The 20,926-nt window shown below is 46.8% G+C and overlaps 1 protein-coding gene and 1 long non-coding RNA gene across 4 annotated transcripts in view; one reads left to right on the top strand and one right to left on the bottom strand.

Annotated features, from left to right (window-relative positions):
• Nucleotides 1–8,431, top strand: part of KIAA0319L (KIAA0319 like) — a 125,970-nt gene extending 117,539 nt beyond the window's left edge. For all 3 annotated transcript variants that reach the window (XM_012439944.2, XM_012439954.2, XM_064363678.1), the window contains 2 exons: nt 1,121–1,212; nt 7,117–8,431. In XM_012439944.2, the coding sequence (XP_012295367.1) occupies nt 1,121–1,212; nt 7,117–7,304 (280 nt within the window). In that variant the 3' untranslated portion in view covers nt 7,305–8,431. The remainder of the gene's footprint in view (nt 1–1,120; nt 1,213–7,116) is intronic.
• Nucleotides 8,432–10,173: 1,742 nt separating this feature from the next.
• Nucleotides 10,174–15,704, bottom strand: LOC105708538 (uncharacterized). The gene is made up of 2 exons (XR_010337770.1): nt 13,799–15,704; nt 10,174–12,952 (listed from the first exon to the last, which is right to left on the bottom strand). It is a non-coding gene; the product is annotated as an uncharacterized LOC105708538 (long non-coding RNA).
• Between the last annotated feature and the right edge of the window lie 5,222 nt (nt 15,705–20,926).

Below are 20,926 nucleotides of genomic sequence, written 5' to 3'. Positions count from 1 at the left end.
AGGGGTACAGACCTGGATCACATCTGTAAAGTGTGTATTCTTTAATCCACTGCACCTTAGCCTCACCAGCATAGTCCACGAGTTTTTAATTCTGCCTTCCTTTCTAGTTGGGATTCGCAGGTGTACATATTTCCATACAGGTATACTCTTAGGCTGGCCAGGCTCAAGCGTCCTTTATTTTTTCATTTGAGTCTTCCTATTGAGTCTTCTAAGACAGAATGGTTACATCTATTTTATGTTTTCATTATTAATAAGTATTATTTCTGTATATACTGTGTGCCATAATATGTTTATAGGTAATACCATTTTTAATACAAATAACCTTTTCCCATTTTACAGATAAAAACCTTAGGCTGGAAAGGTACATCACTGTCTGAGGACCAGTTAATAGTGACAGAGCTGAGATTCAACCTGCAGTATAACCTCATATAAAACTTAGAACTAGGTCAGGCGCGGTAGCTCACACCTGTAATATCAGCACTTTGGGAGGTCGAGGCGGGTGGATCATGAGGTCAGGAGTTTGAGACAAGCCTGGCTAATATGGTGAAACCCCGTCTCTACTAGAAATACAAAAATTAGCTGGGCATGTTGGCGCACACCTGTAATCCTAGCTACTCGGGAGGCTGAGGCAGGAGAATCACTTGAGCCTGGGAGGTGGAGGTTGCAGTGAGCTGATATGGTGCCACTGCACTCCAGCCTGAGTGACAAGAGCAAAAAAAGCCCATCTCAAAAACAAAAACAAAAACTTAGAACTAAAGGAATTTTTAAAAATTCCCACCAGCCTAAGACAACCACCATTACCAACTTTGTTAGTGTAATGCCACTCTCTTCCCACACCCTTCAAGCAGAGGATTTTGTTTTCTTTACATTTTTAACCAATCTAACTTTCATTGCCCCTGTGGAGTGGTTTGAGTTCATGCAAAGGTAGTCATAGCTCCCTTCCCCTTCTCCAGAATTGATGAGGAACGAATCACAGTTGCCACCTTTCCTGGCTGAGAAGTGAGGAGAGGACACCCCTCCCAGTAGGCACCCCACCAAGACAGGGTTCTGCATGCATATCTGGCTCTCATCCTCCCAGAGGACTTCTTTCCTGAGCAGGGGTTGGGGTTGTGTTTTTTAGACAAAAAGGAAAACCCAAGAGGAAAAGCAAGTACAAGATCCTGGATGCCACAGATCAAGAAAGCCTGGAACTGAAGCCAACCTCCCGAGCAGGTAGGGACCCAGGTCACAGGAGCCTCTGGGTCTGTGCACTCTCTCTGTGCAAGGCCGCTGTCACTAGCCCCTCCTGAGTGTGTCACTGACAGCTCGCTGTGCTTGCAAAGCATTTTGTTCCCTTGCCTGATGAAGACTGAGGATCAGATTTGCCCTGAGCTGCACTGGACAAAATGCCTCTAGAACCCACTTTGCAGTTCTCCTTCCACTTGGCAGAGGGGCTGGGCCTTTTGTTTTCCTTTGCCTGTGCATTCTCCTCATGTTTCCCACCTGGACTTCCGCTTTTCCAACTGCCCCAGGTAGTCAGGGTCAGGGACCTTGAACTTGTCTCTTACTGCTGACCAGTCTGTCCTTTATGGGCAGAGATGAGACCCAGGCCCGTGTCTGCCAGCTGACCTCCTTTCAGCCAGTCTTGTTCTCCTGTCTTTCTATCGTTATTATTTGGCAAGTCCACAGCCTCTGTCAGTGCCTTAGGGCAGATAGGAGGGCAGTTTCCCTGCAGAAACACTAAGATGACTTTGACCGATGGCACTAGGAGATTAGGGCATGTAGTGGGCCTTCTTTCCTTGGCTCGGCTGAGTCAACTGGTGAGGGTTTCATTCATCATGGTTGCCATGGGACAGGTATTGTCGGTTTATGAGAGCTGGACTCTATAAAGCGATTCCTAAACACTCTGCAAATAGAACTATTTTTATATAAAGCATTTCTTAAACATCTTTCATACTTAAAGCTTTGTGTTAGGGAGAGGCTGTCGGGATTTAGAGTCATCAGACACAGGCTATGCCCTCAGTCTAGTGAGGGAGAAAAGACACACAGTAGCAGAAGAGATCAGTCTCACAGCAGTCTGGACTCTGCACCAAGCAGCTCAGTTCACCAACACTGTCAAGGTGAAGACTGGAGGTGGTGGGACCTGAAATGGGCCCAGGAAACCAGAGTAGTGAGGGCAGGCAGAGCACTTCACCCAGGAATGTTGAGAATCAGGGCCTGGAGGTAAAATGTGCAAAACCCACCCCTCACACAGCAGCCAAAGCTTTTATCACGTTACTTGGATCATGCTTTTTCACCCCCTGACATTCTTCAATAACTTACTATTTCTAGCACAAAAAGCTAGAATTTTTGGTCTGGTAGATGTGGCCTTTGTGAGCTTACATCAGTTTGCTTTTCTAGAATCTTTCTCTTTGCTGATCTTCCTTTTTTCTGAACAAGTTCTGCTGGTTAATCCAGTAATCGCTTTCTTTTTTTAAAATTTGGAGATGAGGTCTTGCTCTATCACCAGGCTGGAGTGCAGTGATATAGTCATAGCTCACTGCAGCCTCCAACTCCTGGGCTCAAGTGGTCCTCCTGCTTCAGCCTCCCAAAGCAGCTAGGACTATAGGTGTGCGCCACCATACCCAGCCCTAGAAAACTCTTTCTTATCCCTCCCTTAACCTCCTCAGGTTGTGGTCACCTTTCTCCTACATGCCTGGGTCAGCATTTCTCTCACTATCTTATGATTAGTTATGTTTGCCTGTCTCCTTACCCATCAGTGAAATCCCTGAGGGCAGGGGCTATGTCTCATTCATCTGTGGATGTGGAGCAGGACCACTGTGTGCCAGGCCCTGGGCCAGACACTGCTCTACTGTGGTGAATCAAATGGACAGACTCCACTCTTGTGTAGCTGATGTCAGACAGACGTTAAGCAAACTCACAAATGTATAAAATATGCTCGTAAAAGGCCTTTATGAAGAAAAACACTTAAGCTGAGACCTGGATGAGTAGGAGCTAGCTAGCTAAAGCTGCAGGAAATAGCATTCCAGGCAAAGGAACAAAACCGGTACAGGCCCAGCTGCTGGAAGGAGCAGAGAGCATTTGAGGAGGTGGAAGAAGGTGACATGCTGGACAGGTTCACCTGCCCACAGATTAAGGGCTGAGTGACCCAAGGCTCAGTGGATGAGCAGGGGCCCTGCTGAGGGCTCCTCTTGAGCATAATGGGGATCCACTGATAGCTTTTTAAGGAAGTGAATAGTGGGATTTGGTCTACATTTATTATTATTTTTATTATTACAATTATTATTATTCAAGACAGGGTCTCACTCTTGCCAACCAGGCAGGAGTGCAGTGGTGCGATCAAGTCTCATTGCAGTCTTGACCTACCAGGCTCAGGTGATCCTTCCACTTCAGCTTCCCAAGTAGCCAGGACCACAGGCATGTGCCACTATCCCCAGCAATTTTTTTTTTTTTGTATTTTTGGCAGAGATGGAGTTTCGCCACATTGCCTAGGCTGGTCTTGAACTCCTGGGCTTAAGTGACCCACCTGCCTTGGCCTCTCAAAGTGCTGGGCTTATAGGCATGAGCCACAGTACCTGGTCTTCGTTTACATTTTAGAAAGACAACTGTGTAGCCAGGTGTGGTGGCAGGCACCTGCAATCCCAGCTACTTGGGAGGCGGAGGCAGAAGAATCGCTAGAACCCAGGGAGCAGAGGTTTCAGTGAGCCAAGATCACTCCAGCCTGGGTGATAGAGCAAGACTCTGTCTCAAAAAAAAGGCGACTGTGGCTGACAGGTGCGGGGGTTGGAGGGAGAAAGGCTAGCTGAAAGGAAGTTAGATAGAAAGTCCTCAGGGTTGGAGGCAGAGAGATTCTAGATCGATGTTTGAGAAAGACTTGATGAGGTTAGTGGTTTGTTGGCCAGGTGGGGTGTGAGAGAAGGGAGAAAGGAAGGAGGGTTCACAGCGTCAGTGCTGAGCTCTGTGGATTAGGTGGTGGTGTATTCCCTGAGATGGAGAGACTGGAGAAGAAACGTTGGAGAGGATCAGGTCTTTGGTTCAAGACAGTTATGAGTAGAGTTGAGGAAATGAGAATGAAAAATTGACAAGGCCCAAACTGTGAAAGTTTGAATATCAGCCTGCAGAGTTAAACATTTATCCTGGTGATGCTGGGAAGCAACGTCTTGAACATGCTGGTTTAGGAAAATCAGTTTGGTGACAGCATATAATAATTGAAGTGGAGCGGCTACAAGTGGGGAGATCAGCAAGGAGATTTTTGGTCCAAGGAGGAGCTGATGGTGGTTCACACAGCGTGGTGTCAGTGGGTTATAGCTAGGCCCGGCAAGGTCAGCGCTGACTTCCAACCAGAGAGATGGAGAACCATAGTGCTGTTGATAGAATCAGGACCTCTGGTGCAGTGACTGGGTAAGAGAAGATGAATTAAATGGAACTCAGCAGAAGAGTCAGACCTGGAACTGCAGAAATAGGAATCTATTTCTACACCTGCTGGTGAGGATCAGCACCACAAAGGGTCACATCCCTTATGGGGGAATGTTGAGGGACAAAAGAAGAGGCCTAGGATGGAGGAGCCCAAGAAGGACCATTCAGGAAGGAGGAGGGGATTCATTAGGGCATGGCCATTGGTGTTTGCTGCTACAGAGGCCAAAGAATCAGAATTGATGATAACAGCAGAGAAGTTCCTGGTCCATTAGAGAGCTGCAGTGGAATGGGGAGTGACAGCGGAAGTGGAGATGCAGGCGATTTAGGAAGTGAAGTGAGGAGATGAAGGCCCTGAATATTTAAAAATCCTTTTAGAAGCTGAGCAGTGGAAACTGGAGAAGCAGGATGGCAGGCAGAGGGCAAGGTCTTCCTCTTCCTCGGGGAGGGGCTCATGAGCAGATCTGTGGGTGGTGATGTAGAAAGTGGGTGGTGGGGTGGTGTGTTGGAGAGGTGCTTCCTGACTGAGGAGGAAGGAGAGAGATGAGGAGAGAGAGGAAGCCATGGAGTTAAGATGCCTCTTCTGAAGGAGGAGGGGAGAAACAAAGGGTGATGGCCCCGAGAAGTGCCGCACTGCATAGGTGAAATTGGATGGGAGCCTGAGCTCAGCACAGCGGGCATCTTAGGGAGAGGGGAGAGCCACAGGGTGTTCCAGTGGCATCTAGGTGACCGAAACCAACAATGTGCGACCAGGTGAGGGCAGCAGGGCTGTCTTCCTGCGGGCGGTGTCTACTGAAGGGAGCAGGGAGAGCCCGCTTAGGTTCGGTGTGGGTCTGAGCAGGCCGGAAGCACTGGTTCTTGTTCTGGGCTCAGTGGGTTAGCAGGTCCAGCCCAGAGCAGAGTCACTAGGAGGACGAGGAGAATAGGGTTCAAACCATATTGTGTCAGATATGGAACTGAAGAAGTTTAGTTAGAAGAAGGGTAGATTGAGTGGGCCTGTGGTGGGGAAGAGGATGTGTATGCATGGGAGCCTGGACGGACAGTTGGCCAGGAGCCAGTTTAGACTGAGGATGAGCAGTAACTGAGGAAAGAGAGCAGTCCTATCCGGGTGAGTGTGGGACTGCCCCCCTCAGGGAGGCCCCCTTTACATTCAGCAGCCATGGTTTTGTCTTATTTTGCTATTCTAGTGATTGTTTTTCTAAAACTTTTTCTTGAAGTATATCAGGTTGAACCTAGGCTCCTGTCCTCACTGCTACAGCCAGAGGGGCTTTGGGAAGGTGGCAGCTGTGAATGGGTGGGTATTTCAAGGGGTGAGGCAGGGCCTTTGGAAGACCTGGGCCCTTTCCACTGTCCCCACCACACTGGAGAAGCCCTGGCTGTCAGTGTTCTTCTGTGGCCCTGCTGCTCCACTGTCCAGAGACTCAGTAGGAGAGGTGGCTGTGCAGTCATAACCCAGAACTGTAACCCTGACACTGACGTGGTGAGGAAGCTCCCTCCCTGGCACAGCTGCACATGGGCACATGGGCAAGGTCCTCAGCATACGTGGTCCTGACTGACAGACACATCAGAGTCTGGATACGCTCAGCCTGGAGAGCTCAGCCTTAAGTCAGGTGTGGCCAGGAAGGGCTGAATGGCTGGGAATCCTCTCAAGACACTTTCAGTATGTGAGGGAGATCTGGATCCTTCTCCCGGGAGAAGGGAAAATTGGATGATGAGATTGTGATACTGCCTGGGTCAAACACACCTCACCTGACTAGTTACCACTTTTAGAAAGGAGGGAGGTTAGCTCCTGGGTATGGACATTACCAGGACCCAGAACATTGCTGAGGGGGTGCCCCCTGTTGGCAGCTCCCACTTCTAGTCCTGCTGTCTCAGCCTGCTGTTTTGCTTTCTCTGGAGTTTTTGCACCAGCCAGAGGGCAGCCATCTTGCTGTTGAACAGGATCTGCCCTAAAGCTTTTCTTATTAGACCACATTTCATGTCTGTGGCCTCTCTGCATCTATAGGGATAAGTAGTGAAGGTGACTACCATGGCTTGCAGAATTGGAGGCATCTTCTCTGACCCCAGGCGCTTCCTGCGGTTCTTGTTTTATGTGTTCTGGTGAGTTGGCTACTTGAGACTGCCTCTGAGAGTCCTCACTTCAGTCAGGCTCTCCCAGCAGGAGACACCTCTCCAAGTATGCACCTGCTCTGCCACGCTAGCACCCAGTGAAGCCAGAGCAAGCAAGAGCCCACGGAGAAAATGTCTATATGGACTGAAATTGCACACTCATGCTGTGTCACAACTCGGTGGCCCTGCTGAGCTAGGATGCAGCTAACAGCTCATTCTCCAGAGCCTGAGTTCTTTGTGGTTTCCTGCACCATCTCACTCCACCCATAGAGGGAGATGATAAAATATTCCAAATTTGAAAGGTAAAGAAAAGAGAATGTTATTGGGTGGCCCAAACCAAAGCTCATGGATACTGGAGATCAAGAACCAGAGAGCACAACAGGAGACCCCAGGCGTGCTCTCATATGCACTCTGTGACGCCCCTTAGTGGACTGTTGCAGCCAGCTGGGCCCAGGAGAAGGACTAGGGAAGCTTCCTTTCCATCTGCATCTCCCAGCCTGGAGAGGAGCCTGTGACTTGCCCTGTTCCTCGGCTCCTCAGGCTGGAGTAAGGTGTAGGGGTGGCTCCAGCCTGGAGGCTGGTCTCCTGACACTGGGTTCCTTGTTTTCCCTGCAGGCATCAAACAGAAAGGCCTGGTGCTAAGTAGCAGCCTGATGCATTCCGAGTCAGAGCTGGACAGTGACGATGCCATCTTTACATGGCCAGACCGAGAGAAGGGCAAACTCCTACATGGCCAGAATGGCTCTGTACCCAACGGGCAGACCCCACTGAAGGCTCGGAGCCCGCGGGAGGAGATCCTGTAGCCACCCGGTCTGTCTCCTCAGGGCAGGGCCCAGCACACTGCCAGGCTGGTCCTCCTACCTCCCGAGTCTGCGGGCAGCTGCTGTCCCAGCATCCGCTGATCATTTGGCCCTGACAGCCCCAACCAGAACTGCTGGGACTTGAATCCAGAGACGTCCTCTAGGAACCCCTGAACGAAGCTGTGAATGAAGAGGTTTCCTCTTTAAACCTGTCTGGTGGGCCCTCAGATATCCTCACCTCAGGGCCTCATTTTTTTGCAAACTCCTCCCCTCCCCCGAGGGCAGACCTAGCCAGCTCCTAGCCTCTGCAGCTCCCCAGTGGGCAGGGTCACTGTGCCTAGAGTGCTGCAGGGCAAGGCCTGCCGTGCTGCTCACACGCCTAGGTGCAAAACAAAGCCCTACCAGCCTCCTGGCTCCGGAGAGCCTGACTGTGGGCATGTTGTTTGTTCCCTTCTCTGGGGTATAATAGTACGCCCTCTCCTAGGCTAAGAGGAAGTGGCACTCCTCCCCTCACCATAGATGCTGAGATGGTAGGTAGCATAGAAATGATATCTGGCCCCCTTTAGCACTGGAGCCCCACTCCCTTCTCCCATCTGGCCTAAGATTAGGGGAGGATTGACTATTTCAGAGGTGGCGAGTGGCCTCTCTTGCTGCCAGGGCTCTTGTCAGAGCAGCCAGGCTGGACAGACCGCCTCCCTCCTCTCCATGTGACCAGTACCTGCTGCTTCAGGGCTCAGGTCCCCACTCCCTGTCCCCAAAGGAGATAGCCCCACAGACTGGAATGCTGTGGCATGAGAGCGCATGTGTGCAGTGGCCCCACCATGGTCCCCTCTCTGTCCCTCCATCTGTGTGTTTCTCTCTGTGTCCCTTGCATGTGTGTGTGTTAGAATGAGCGTGTGTGCATCAACTCATTGGGCTCTTGGCTACTTACAAGGCAACTTTGACTTGGAAAGACTTTCAGCTCTTTGGAACCAAGACTTACTGGGTCCCTCTGGCCTTGGCCCTGTTCCACCATGGTTATCTGGGTATTGGGGAATGGGAGCTTTGGGGGAGTGACTTTTTAAAGAGACACAATTTCTACTGCACTACTGTCCATCGTGGGATGATTAAACATGCTATTTAATGGTGCAGTCTGTCTGCTGGCTGTGCTGCTTCACGCTACATCTCGGACCTGTGCACAGTTCCCACCACCCAGGCAGCCCAGTGAGGACATGGCCTCTGGCGAGGAAGTCTTGGGCCTGGCATCAACACATGCAGGCAGTGGTGCTGGGCCCTGCCTGCCACGGGTGTGTGGGAGGCACCACCCCAGTGCCGCTGCTGGCTTTGAGGGAAGAGCGTTTATGTCCTTTCTTCCCATATCTTTTGTTAACACAAAAATGATTCATGTCCACCTGTGACCAAGCTGGGGGACACAGAGTGTCCTAAAGTCCAGGTGTGGCTTTAGACATTTGGCATGAAGTCACTTAATCTACACATTGGTGACAGGAGAACTCAGGCCCGGCGGAGCCTTGCTCACTGTGCAGCAGTGTCTCAACCTCAGCACAAGAGGCTTCTTCAAACAGGTTGCTGTGCTTCTAATTCAGTAGGTCTGGGGAGGGGGGAGGATATAAGAATTTGCTTTTTTTTTTTGAAGACAGAGGAGTTTTGCTCTTGTTGCCCAGGCTGGAGTGAAATGGCACAATCTCGGCTCACCGCAACCTCTGCCTCCTGGGTTTAAGCGATTCTTCTGCCTCAGCCTCCCCAGTAGCTTGGATTACAGGCATGTGCCACCACGCCTGGCTAATTTTTTTGTATTTTTAGTAGAGATGGGGTTTCTTCATGTTCGTCAGGCTGATCTCAAACTCCCAACCTCAGGTGATCCGCCCACCTCGGCCTCCCAAAGTGCTGGGATTACAGGCGTGAGCCACCACGCTCGGCCAAGAATTTGCCTTTCTAACAGGTTCCCAGGAGATGCTGATGCGCTGGTCCTGAGCCTCCCTTTGAGAACCTCTGGCTGAGAATCGCACAGTCAATGCCGTATGAATAGAAGCCAGCACGTGTCCCATCCTGAGTAAGGGTGAAAGAAGTAAATTTAGAAAAGGGAGGGCTTGAATCCACCAAGGACTGTACTCCAAGCTAAGGGCACAGATTTGCTGAGTTGGCGGGTGGAAGTGGGACGCAGTGTTGCAGCCTAAACACAGCCACAGCAGGCGGGCTCTATGGAGTGGAGGGCACTCAGACTGGCCAGATGAAAAGCAGTTGGCCTGCACACAGCAGAAGCCATTGGCAGCTCAGGCAACAGAACAGTGGATCTGGGTACAGGCCAGACTGCAGAGTAGCTGGGTGGGAGGTGATAAGGCCTTGGTGAGGTGGTGCATCAGGAATAGCTTCGAAGGATTTGGGAAGGAACCACAGGACCCGACCAGTTACTGGCTTTTGTAGTACAAAAGGGAGGCTTCCCTTTTTCTCTAGGCTTCTTTTCTTCATCTTGTTTATCTCAGCTACAACCCACTGAAGGAGAGAGATATAGATATATAGAGAGAGATATAAAATATATATGTATGTGTGTGTGTGTGTGTGTGTATATATATATATTTTTTTCAAGCAAGTCCCCTGCCTCAGCCTCCCGAAGTAGCTGGGATTACAGGCGCCTGCCACCACGCCTGGCTAATTTTTTGCTTTTTAGTAGAGGCAGGGTTTCATCATGTCGTGTGGCCAGGCCGATCTCGAACTCCTGACCTCAGGTGGTCCACTCACCTTGCCTCCAAAATGCTGGGATTACAGGCATGAGCCACCATGTCCCACCTGAAGGATATATTTTTAATGTCATTTTCAGAGTTGACGAAAATAACTTTTCATCCTCTACTCTTCCCACCAAAAAAATGACCAAAAATCCCAGGAATTGACATTGTTTTATGAGGCAGGGCTAGGCTATCACATCAGTTCCTGTCAACTCCTCATCCCAGAGCAACCTGTCTGAAGTAACACTCGATTCCAGGAGCTTGGGAATCCCTGTCTTGATCAAATTCAGGTTGGTAAACATTCCTCCACCCTTGCCAAAGGCTTCCCAGTCTCATTTTCTAGAATGGTTGAAAAGAAGGCCAAGGAGAGCTCACATTTCTTGAACCCCACTAGGTACTGTGTGCATACAGGAAACTTGGCCACCAGGAGGCAACACTTCAAGCAAACGCCCCAGGGCTGGAAGGCTGCAGCTTTGGCCTTCTGCTTAGGGACATCAGGGTAAGACTGATCCCGCTTCTTCCAGCTTTCAGCTTCTTCCAGCTTTTCAAGAAGAAAGCGCTGAAGAGGTCCTCACACATGCTGAGACAAGGTCTCTGAAAATAGGCAGAGAGAAGATGCGTGTAGTAAGGAGCCATCAGCCCTTGGAAAAGGGTTTGAGGAGCAAGGATCAGGCCCTCGTCTCCTTCATGGAATTTGTGTTGACTGGTTTAAGGGCCCCTGTAGGTTCTCTGGTCAAACCCAGGCTGCTGTTGTAGCTGCTTCCACTTCCCTTGTGCCCCAGTGTGTGGCTGGCACTGGGGGTGGCTGCCTAATACCCAAGATCTTAGGATGGGCAGTGGCTGTCCACTCCTAAGCCTCCCCACAAAGGGCCTGGATGGGGTGTGCACTACACTGTCCAGGTGCTGCCAAAACAAGTAAAACCCCCCTCCTGGAGCGTGCTCTGATTTTTTCAGGCTGGATATTGGAGGGTGTTGATTAGCCTCCTTTGGTCACAAGGAACAAAATTAAAGTTACCTCTCATGGGAAGGTCAGGTGTTGCCCAGCCTTTTCCGCAGTTCTTCATGCAGATATAGAACTACCTGCTTGGCAGGTGACTGCAGTCCCTACTCTCGCCTTCCCTCCTCTGCTTTATTTTTCCCTCACTTCTAATCAATCAACATTGTTGTGCTTCTTTATTGGTTCTTTCTTACTCTGGCTGCATATTAGAATCAACTGGGGAACTTGAGCAGAACTACTGTGGCCTGGAACCTAAACCCCATGCTATTTTCATTTTCAGATACTTAACTGGTCTTTTATGAATTCCTCAGATAATTGTGCATAGTGCCCTCGAGAAGTGGAAAGATAGCCCTTAGTAACTTAGCTCCAAAAGACTTGCAAATTGGGCCAGGCACAGTGGCTCATGCCTGTAATCCCAGCACTTTGGGAGGCTGAGGCAGGTGGATCACTTGAGGTCAGGAGTTTGAGACCAGCCTGGCCAACATGGTGAAACCCCTTCTCTACTAAAAATACAAAATTAGCTGGGCATGATGGCGGATACCTGTGATCCCAGCTACCTGGGAGGCTGAGGCAGGAGAATCACTTGAACCCCAGAGGGAGAAGTTGTAGTGAGCTGAAATCACACCATTCCACTCCAGTCTGGGTGACAGAGTGAGACTGTCTTAAAAAAATAAAAAAACTTATAAACTGATGAGTTTGGGAAGACAAGGAGGGAAAGCACCCAGGCACCCAAGTTGGGTGTGGCAGAGATGAGCTGGTCACCAAACTAGGTTTTGTGTGCAGGACACACAGCTTGTCCACGTTTCTAGCCTTCTACATCATATGGGTAGAGGAGATGTGTTCCATCTTTAGGCCTATTGCAGACTTTGGTCCCTCCCTCTATCTGCTGGTGAGCTGCAGAGGTTCACTCGGGAGACTCTAAGGTCACGGTGGAGACACAGGATGGAGGAAGTCTGGTCCCGAACCACCACGGAGAAGCATTGTCCCACCAGAATGGCAGGGGATTGTTATGAGAGTAATAACTCTTACTGTGTTAGCCATGCATCCCCCATCCCCCATTAGGTGATGTTAAGATTGTAGGGCCCAGGCTCACTTCTCGTCGGCCTCTCTGGGCCTGAGTCAGCTAGAGGACTCAGAGGCATGCCACAGCCTTGGCCGTTCAGTTCTAGGCCACATGCTTTCTGTCCTTTTTCTGAAGAGCAGGAAATACTATCTCAGACCCTCCCTTAGGACAAGGCAACATGCTCAGGGATCTGGAGCAGGGGTGGGGTAGCTGGAGTGTGTGGTTTGGGAAGCTGAAGGCTTGGAGAGAAATAACCAGCAATCAGAGACTTCAGTCCCTAGACCTTATGTGTGGTCTCCCCCGACTGCTGACAGTAGTATCTCAACGGCTTCTATAGCTTGTTGCCTAGAAAACGGAACACACCTTCAAATGCCCATTTCCATGATCTTGTGTTAAAAAGAGCCAGGACAAATCTAGCACAGAAGGTTTAATCCAAACTTTGTGCTGTAAGTGGCTGCAGCATTTCGTGTTCCTCAACTGGAGTCCTGGCTATCTGGAGGAGGTCAGAATCTTTGTCATCTGCAGGGACTCACCCACACCCACAATCTTTGAGAGGGCTCAGTGCTCTTAAGAAAAACGATGTCAGCGGCCGGGTGCGGTGGCTCCCACCTGTAATCCCAGCACTTTGGGAGGCCTAGGAGGGCGGATCACGAGGTCAGAAGATCGAGACCATCCTGGCCAACATGGTGAAACCCCATCTCTACTAAAAATACAAAAAAAATTAGCTGGGTATGGTGGCGTGTGACTGTAGTCCCAGTTACTCGGGAGGCTGAGGCAGGAGAATTGCTTGAACTCAGGAGGCGGAGATTGAAGTGAGCCAAGATCATGCCACTGCACTCGCTACAGCCTGGGCGACAGTGTGAGATTCCATCTCAAAAAAAAAACAAAAAAACGATGTCAGTAACCACCTGGAGTCACCCTGGACTCCCAGTCTGACAGTCATGAATTTTCTTTTGGCATTCATTAGTTGTTAAACTAAAAGCATTAAAAGAGTTAAAGTACCATCCCACTGGAGCAGTTGAAGCTTTATCCCAGGTAATGTCCCTGTCTTCAAGTGGATCCTAGGGCCTCAAATGGGGAGCGGATCATGGGAACCCTGTCAATCATTCAATCATTATTTTTTTCTTTTTTCTTTTTTTTTTTTGAGACAAAGTCTTGCTCTGTTGCCCAGGCTGGAGTGCAGTGATGCGATCTCTGCTCACTGCAACCTCCGCCTCCCAGGTTCGAGCAATTCTCCTGCCTCAGCCTCCCCAGTAGCTGGGATTACAGTCACAGGCTACCATGCCTGCCTAATTTTTGTACTTTTAGTAGAGATAGGGTTTCACCATGTTGGCCAGGCTGGTCTTGAACTCCTGACCTCAGGTGATCCACCCAGCTTGGCCTCCGAAAGTGCTGGGATTACAGGTGGGAGCCACCAAGCCCAGCCAATCATGATTTTTCTTGGCATTTAGCAGTTGGTGAAATAAACTAAAGCGTTAAAAGAGATACTAAGTATCATCCCATTGGAGCAGTTGAAGCTTTTTCCCAGGTAATGCCCCTCTCTTCAAGTGGATCCTAGGAGACTAGAATCCTCTCCCTTTGAAACCGGAGGCCCTATTTAAAGACTGCTGATGACTCCTGTGCCTTCAGCCACTTTGCAGCACTCAGCCTTTTGTCCCCAACCTGCTTGCAAGTTCATGAGGCTAGAGCCATAACTTCTGTTTTGTAACGCTCTTACCTCTAACATCGTAGGTGAGCTACATGATCTGGGAGTGGTCAATGCCTCAGAAGCTTCTCATGCTGATTCTGTTACGTAGAAACAAAACCCACAAGTATCAGTAGCCTCAGATGGAAACAGTTCCTGTCTTGCTACCCATAATCCGTAAGTGCCCATCAGTGATTAAGGAACAGCAGTAGCGAAACCACAGAAACCATAAACGTGGCCGTTCTCAGGAGCGACTAGTGCACGCCACTTTATTCCTACCTTATCTCAGAAACCCCAAGCTATCTCTCTTAAAAGCATAAGGGCACTTTTAAACATGGTACTCTTTGGAAATATTAAATACCATACTCTTACTTGGGAAAGCAATATAAATACTTCAGCATTTCAAAACCACCAATGTCAACTGACCCATCATTCGATCCCTAGTCTCTACCACAGGAACAGGGATGCACTTTAAAATGTGCCCGTGATGAACACAGAGCCTGACAAACATCGACACAGGCATGCGGAGACGTTCCAGGAGCCCGGGAGGGGGACAGTCTGACCAGCCCAGGGATGTGACAGAGGTGGCTTCAAGGAAAATGCCAGTTAAGGTGGGGAGGGAGATGGCAGATCTGGCCGCTGCCAGCTTCTCCCACACGAATCCTCCAATGAAACCTGGCGTAGGAAGTTCCCAGGGAGTACTACCTGGGGAGAGAATAAAGAGATAGAATGAAAATACTGAACTATAGCATATAAGATGGGGACAGGGTGATGACGGTAACCTACTCCTTCCATAGGATGATGGAATACTGATTTTAGAAAGTCAGGCATTCATCTTACAAATACTGAGAAAGCCACTAAAAAATTCAGAACTAGAATGTACAGCATCTAAACCAGACAAGGAAAGAAAAAAAATTCCAATCAACCAATCATCAGGACTGGAGGGGGAAAAAATCAGCATTAAAAATGTGACCACTTAATAGGCATTAGTTTTCAGATTGGATGTTAACAAAACCACTACCACAAAACACAGCTTAACAGATTGGGTTTAATTGTAAATCCCTATTTACAGGACAGACACCTAAAACATCACATAGAAAGACTGAAAATAAAAAGACAAGAGAAGACACACTGGGGCTTTGGATCCTATTAAGACAGTGAACTAGCTAAGCTACAGGTTCCGTTCCTGAAAAATCAACCTTAAGATAAACTGAGGCACCACCACCACAAACCAAACAAAAACTTCCCACAAATCCTGTAGGAACCCCAAAAGATGCAGGTTATCATAAACTCAGAGGGGAGGTAGGGCATCAGGCAGATGTCTGTTCTTGCTGGACATGGGACAGTCAGTCAAGTCACTGATGTCAATGGGACACTATCAGGGCAACCCAAAAGCTCTGCTGGGGAGAAAGGAGGAGTGGGCTGGGCAGCTGCTTTTAAGGCTGAAACTCCCAGCCCTTGTTCCCTCCAAAGCCTCAGGGCTGGCAGAGGATGACCAGGAATTGTGCCTCCTCACAGTGCTGCTTCCTAAAGGTCTGAAGGTAACTCTTGGAACACTGCTGGTGGAGTGGACAACAGCAACTGTGAGGTACCTGGAGGTCATGAACTTCCCTTGTTAAACTCACTGGGAAGGACAGGGTAGAGACTGGCTTTGGCCCTTCACCAACAAATACCACAGAGAAGCTGCTGCTGTGAAGGAACACGAGCTGACAGGCTGAAATAACCAAATGCCACCTGATGAATCTAAGCCCCTGCCCCCAAAGACAGCAAACTAAACTAGAATTCACAGTAAACAGGGAAATGTAAGCAATCTGAAACGGGAACAAGGACTAAGTAGAAATTTTTTTTTTTTTAATGAGATGGAGTCTCACTCTATCACCCAGGCTGGAGTGCAATGGTACGATCTCAGCTCACCGCAACCTCTGCCTCCCAGATTCAAGTGATTCTCCTGCCTCAGTCTCCTGAGTAGCTGGGATTACAGGCATGTGCCACTACACTCGGCTAATTTTTGTATTTTTAGTAGAGATGGGGTTCACCATGTTGGCCAGGCTGGTCTCAAACTCCTGACCTCAGGTGATCTGCCCAACTTGGCCTCCCAAAGTGCTAGGATTACAGGCACGAACCACCGTGCCTGGCCCCAAGTAGAAATATTAAGGGTGGAAAAAAATAACAAATAGGATAGGACAGATATATGTCACAACGAGTCCATGAGCTGGAGCATCATACTGAAGGCCTCTACCAAAAGAAGCAGGATGAAACACACTCCCCCCACACCGCCACACACACACACAGAAGTCCAGAGACAGAAATGTCTAATCTGAATAATGGGAGTCCCAGAAGGAAGGAGAAAAAAGTGGAGGAAATATTTGAAGAAATAATGAGTATACATTTCCCAGAACTATTAAAGAAAGATCAAAGGACTCACAGAATTATTAGCAAGAAAACTGTACAAGCAGGAACATTGTAGTGAAAGACATTTAAGACCAATAAGAAAAGCAGAAATTCGGGGCCGGGCGCGGTGGCTCACGCCTATAATCCCAGCACTTTGGGAGGCCGAGGCGGGTGGATCACGAGGTCAAGAGATCGAGACCATCCTGGTCAACATGGTGAAACCTCGTCTTTATTACAAATACAAAAAATTAGCTGGGCATGGTGGCACGCGCCTGTAGTCCCAGCTACTTGGGAAACTGAGGCAGGAGAATTGCTTGAACCAAGGAGGTGGAGGTTGCAGTGAGCCGAGATCGCACCATTGCACTCCAGCTCTGGGTAACAAGAGCGAAACTCCATCTTAAAAAAAGAGATTCTGAAAGCTCTCAGAGAAATAACAGATCAAATTAGATGGACATCAGGCTTTTAACAGTATCAGATGAAGAAAGACAAAGGAATAATGTTCTCAAAGTGCTAAAGGAGAGAACTTTGACCTCAAAGTGTGTATCAAGACAAACTCACTAACTTGGGTGTAATAAAAAAAAAATTCTCACGTGGCCAGGCACGGAGCGTCATGCCTGTAATGCCAGCACTTTAGGAGGCCGAGGCAGGAGGATCACTTGAGGCCAGGAGTTTGAAGCCAGTCTGATCAATATAGCAAGATTCCATCTCTACAAAATAAAAATTTTAAAAATTAGTTGCATGTGGTAGCACACGCCTGTAGTCCCAGCTACTCAGGAGGCTGAGGCAGGACTGCTTGAGCCCAGGAGTTAGAGGCTCCAGTGAGCCATGATTATACCACTAAACTCCAGCCTAGGTGACAGAGCAACACCTTGTCTCAAAAAAAAAAAAATCTCAGGAACATAAGGCTTCAGTAACTTTTTCACAAAAGACCCATTTAGAAAATATTCTTGGAAGAAGTGGTCAAATATAGAAAATTAATTTAGACATGGGAAGAGAGATGGGAAGTGATGGTGAGCAAATACTCTGGCAAAATTTGTAGTCTGAAACAGGACTAAAAGGAAAAAAACAGTACATAATAAAATAATTAACATGTAAGTAAGAGTGGGCAAGACCAAAGGAACCTAAGAGACTAACAAAGTCTTACTAGGAGATTAGACGGTAAGTTAAAGAAACCAACAGGGGTAAACAAACATGATTAGTATGTTGATCTAAGTGTTGTGGGTTAACATTGTCTCCCCCAACAACCACGTTTGACTAGCTTCACATTTTGGCCAGGCGCAGTGGCTCACGCCAGTAATCTCAGCATTTTGAAAGGCTGAGGTGGGGGGATCGCAAGGTCAGGAGTTTGAGACCAGCCTGACCGATAGGGTGAAACTCCGTCTCTACTAAAAAATACAAAAATTAGCCACCATGGGTGGTGGGTGTCTATAGTCCCAGCTACTTGGGAGGGTGAAACAGGAGTATCGCTTGAACCTGGGAGGCAGAGGTTGCAGTGAGCTGAGACCGCAACATTGAACTCCAGCCTGGGTGACAGAGCAAGACTCTGTCTCAAAAAAAAAAAAAAAAAAAAAGAGTAGTATCAATAAAAGTAGAATGTATTACTTTTTTAAACAGGTAGAAAAAACATTGTTACTCAGTGGGAAGCAAGGGGATAAAACAAAAAGTTCAGTAAACAGAAACTGTGGGGAAAAAACCCCAGCAGAAATAAGTTCTATAAGCCGTAATTAAGTTTAAGGTGTTTACATATTAACACCAGACAGGACTCTCGCCTCTTTCCGATCTCCACTGCCCTCCCTGCATGGAGACAGTGGCCTCTGAGGAGGTGAAGGCCTCCTCAAACCATGGAAGCACGTGCCCGTGGTGAGGCAGCCACAGCCCAGCAGCAGGGTAAGAGGGGCAGCAGGCGGCTGGAATGGTTGGGAGATGAATTACACTGTGCAAACAAGTTCCTCTTTGAGAAAATAAGTACATATATTGAGGATAATGGGAGCCAGGTTTCTCACTCTTTGAGAAAGGATTATGAATGTAGAAAGGGAGAGAAGGCTGCAAATAATCCTGAGATACTGAACTGAAATTGTAAAAACTGGAATCAACTCACAGGTTTAAACAAACAAACTATAGCTATACATGAATATGTGTGTATATTTATTGATTGATTGGTTGCTCTACCCACTGAGAGGGCACAGAAGCAATTTTACCAAAGCAGCAATGAGCACACCAAGTGCTAAGGCATTATGGCTCTACAGCGAAATGGCTGATTCCAAAAAAGTACCACAAAATCCTGTAATATCTTAAGTGAAGAAATGCTGAAAAAAGGACAGGAACATATCAGAAGGACATAAAAGCCAGCTACAAGAGGCTTCCGTTGGTCAAATATATGACAATTTGAGTATCAAAATAAATGAGCAGGAGATTACAACCTACTGAATAAGATAGAAACCTAAGAGTCTATAATAATATATATAAATGAATAAAAAATAACAAAGACTCTCAATATAAAAATTTTTAAATAATCTAACAGTTATAGGACAAAAAAGATAGGGAAAAAAACAGGTAAATATTAACCAAGAGAAACTGGAGGAGCAAGATTTACAGTATCTGATAAAACAGAATTCAATGCAGAAAAGAAAAAAGGTGGGATATTACATACAGATAAGAAAGAACAATGAAACAAAAAAATGTAAATATTGTAAGTATTAGTATACCTCAAACACAGCCTGAAAACTGACAAGACTGCTAGCAGGCAAAGGGAGGATGGATAAACACTTGGGTAAGAAAAGGAAATGAGAAAACACTTAGAATGAGGATCATATCATTATGTCTGAATCTGAAAACGCACCTAAAGCAGTACTGAGAAGAAAAAGTTGTAGATTTGAAATTATTTTCAGGAAACAAGAAAGATTAACAATGAATGAAGCAATCATTCAATTCAATCATTTAAAGAATAAACAACCAGAAAAAAAGAAAAAACAAGAAAAGAGAAGAAGTTAGTAATAAAATCAGAAATACATGAAATAAATAAGACTGACATAGCCAAATGCTGGTTCTTTGAAAAGGTTAAGAATGACCAAGAAAATGAGAAGATGCAAACACAATATAAAATTTAAAAAGGAAATAATTATGAACTATATGTTAATAAACCTGAACATACAGATGAAAATGAGGAAGTTAAAATTCAAATTGGCAAGACATTAAAAACTTGAGTAGACGAGTGGGCATTAAGTAAATAAAAAAGGCAGCCAGGTGCAGTACCTCACACCTGTAATCCCAGCACTTTGGGAGGCTGAGGTGGGTGGATCATGAGGTCAGGAGTTCGAGACCAGCCTAGCCAATATGGTGAATCCCCATCTCTACTAAAAATACAAAAATTGGCCGTGTATGGTGGCGGGTGCCTGTAGCCCTAGCTACTCAGGAAGCTGAGGTAGAAGAATCGCTTGAACCCGGGGGGCAGAAGTTGCAGTGAGCCTCTGAGACTGCGCCACTGCACTCCAGCCTGGGTAACCGAGTAAGACTCCATCTCAAAATATATATATATATATAATAAATTAAATAAAAATTAGCTGGGCATGGTGGAACATGCCTGTAGTCCCAACTACTCACTACTGGCGAAGTTGAGGCAAGAGAATTGCTTGAACCCGGGAGGCAAAGGTTGCAGTGAGCCAAGATTGCGCCATTGCATTCCAGTCTGGCGACAGAGCCAGACTCCATCTCAAAGAAAAAAAAAAAAAGGCAAAGGCTTCCCCTCCCCTTAGGGGACAAAATAAAACACCAGAATCAAGAGATAAATAAAATTAAGATTTCACTTGTATGAAATACACATGCACAGTTAGGTTGGCTAGCTAATATTTAGTTTTTTTTTGTTATTTTTGCATCTATAGTTACAAGTGAAATCAATATCATCAAGGCAGAAAAATTAAGATTTGACTATTACAGTGGATGCAAAAAAAAAAGCATTTGATAAATTCAACTTATTTATAATTAAAAACAGCAAACTAGGAATAGAAGGTAATGTTATTGATAAAGGTTATTTAATCTAATCGTGTGTATATATGTATGTATACATATATACATGTGACATGTGTATGTATATATGTATTAATGTTATTTATATCATACATCAGGATCAATTAGGGTTTAATCAAGGAAACGTAAGGACTGCTCAATATCAGAAAAATCCACCAATGTATTTTGCTGAATGAATAAAGATAAAAAATTACATGATTACATAGACAGAAAAAAGGCATTTGATAATGTTCATCTTTTACTTAACGGGGTCGGGAATCTCTTATTTTAAAGCTATCAGACTTCTTCAAGTTGAGCGTCTAAGATTGCTTTCCAGAATGAGCATGCAGGTCCTGTGTAGCAAGTGTAGCAATGTGCCTTACATTCCTACATTAGCAACACATGGCGTTTTATTTCTCCCATTTTGGTCAATCTTAAGGGTGTAGAGTGACAGCTCTGTAAATGTCTCTCTTGGTGTACTTATCCTTTTGGGCTATTCTTCTATGAACTAACTATCTTTTCATTATCCTTTGTTCATCTTTATGATTCAGCTGTTTTTTGTATATTTTAGATATAAATCCATTGGTGGTTTTAAACATTCTGAGGATTTTCACCCTGTCATTTATGTCCTCTTTATCCTTCATTGAACATTCTGATATAATAAAATCAATCTTTTTCGTTTTCCCCATATGGTTTGTGCTTTGGGGATTTTATTTAAGAAGCTTATTTATCCCTATCCTAGATCACAACAATGTTCTCCCATGTTTT

This window comes from Aotus nancymaae, unplaced genomic scaffold (genome assembly GCF_030222135.1).
Source record: "Aotus nancymaae isolate 86718 unplaced genomic scaffold, 86718_ANA_hifiasm-v0.15.2.pri h1tg000053l, whole genome shotgun sequence".
NCBI lineage: Eukaryota > Metazoa > Chordata > Mammalia > Primates > Aotidae > Aotus > Aotus nancymaae.
This window is presented reverse-complemented; position numbering and strand designations above follow the sequence as displayed.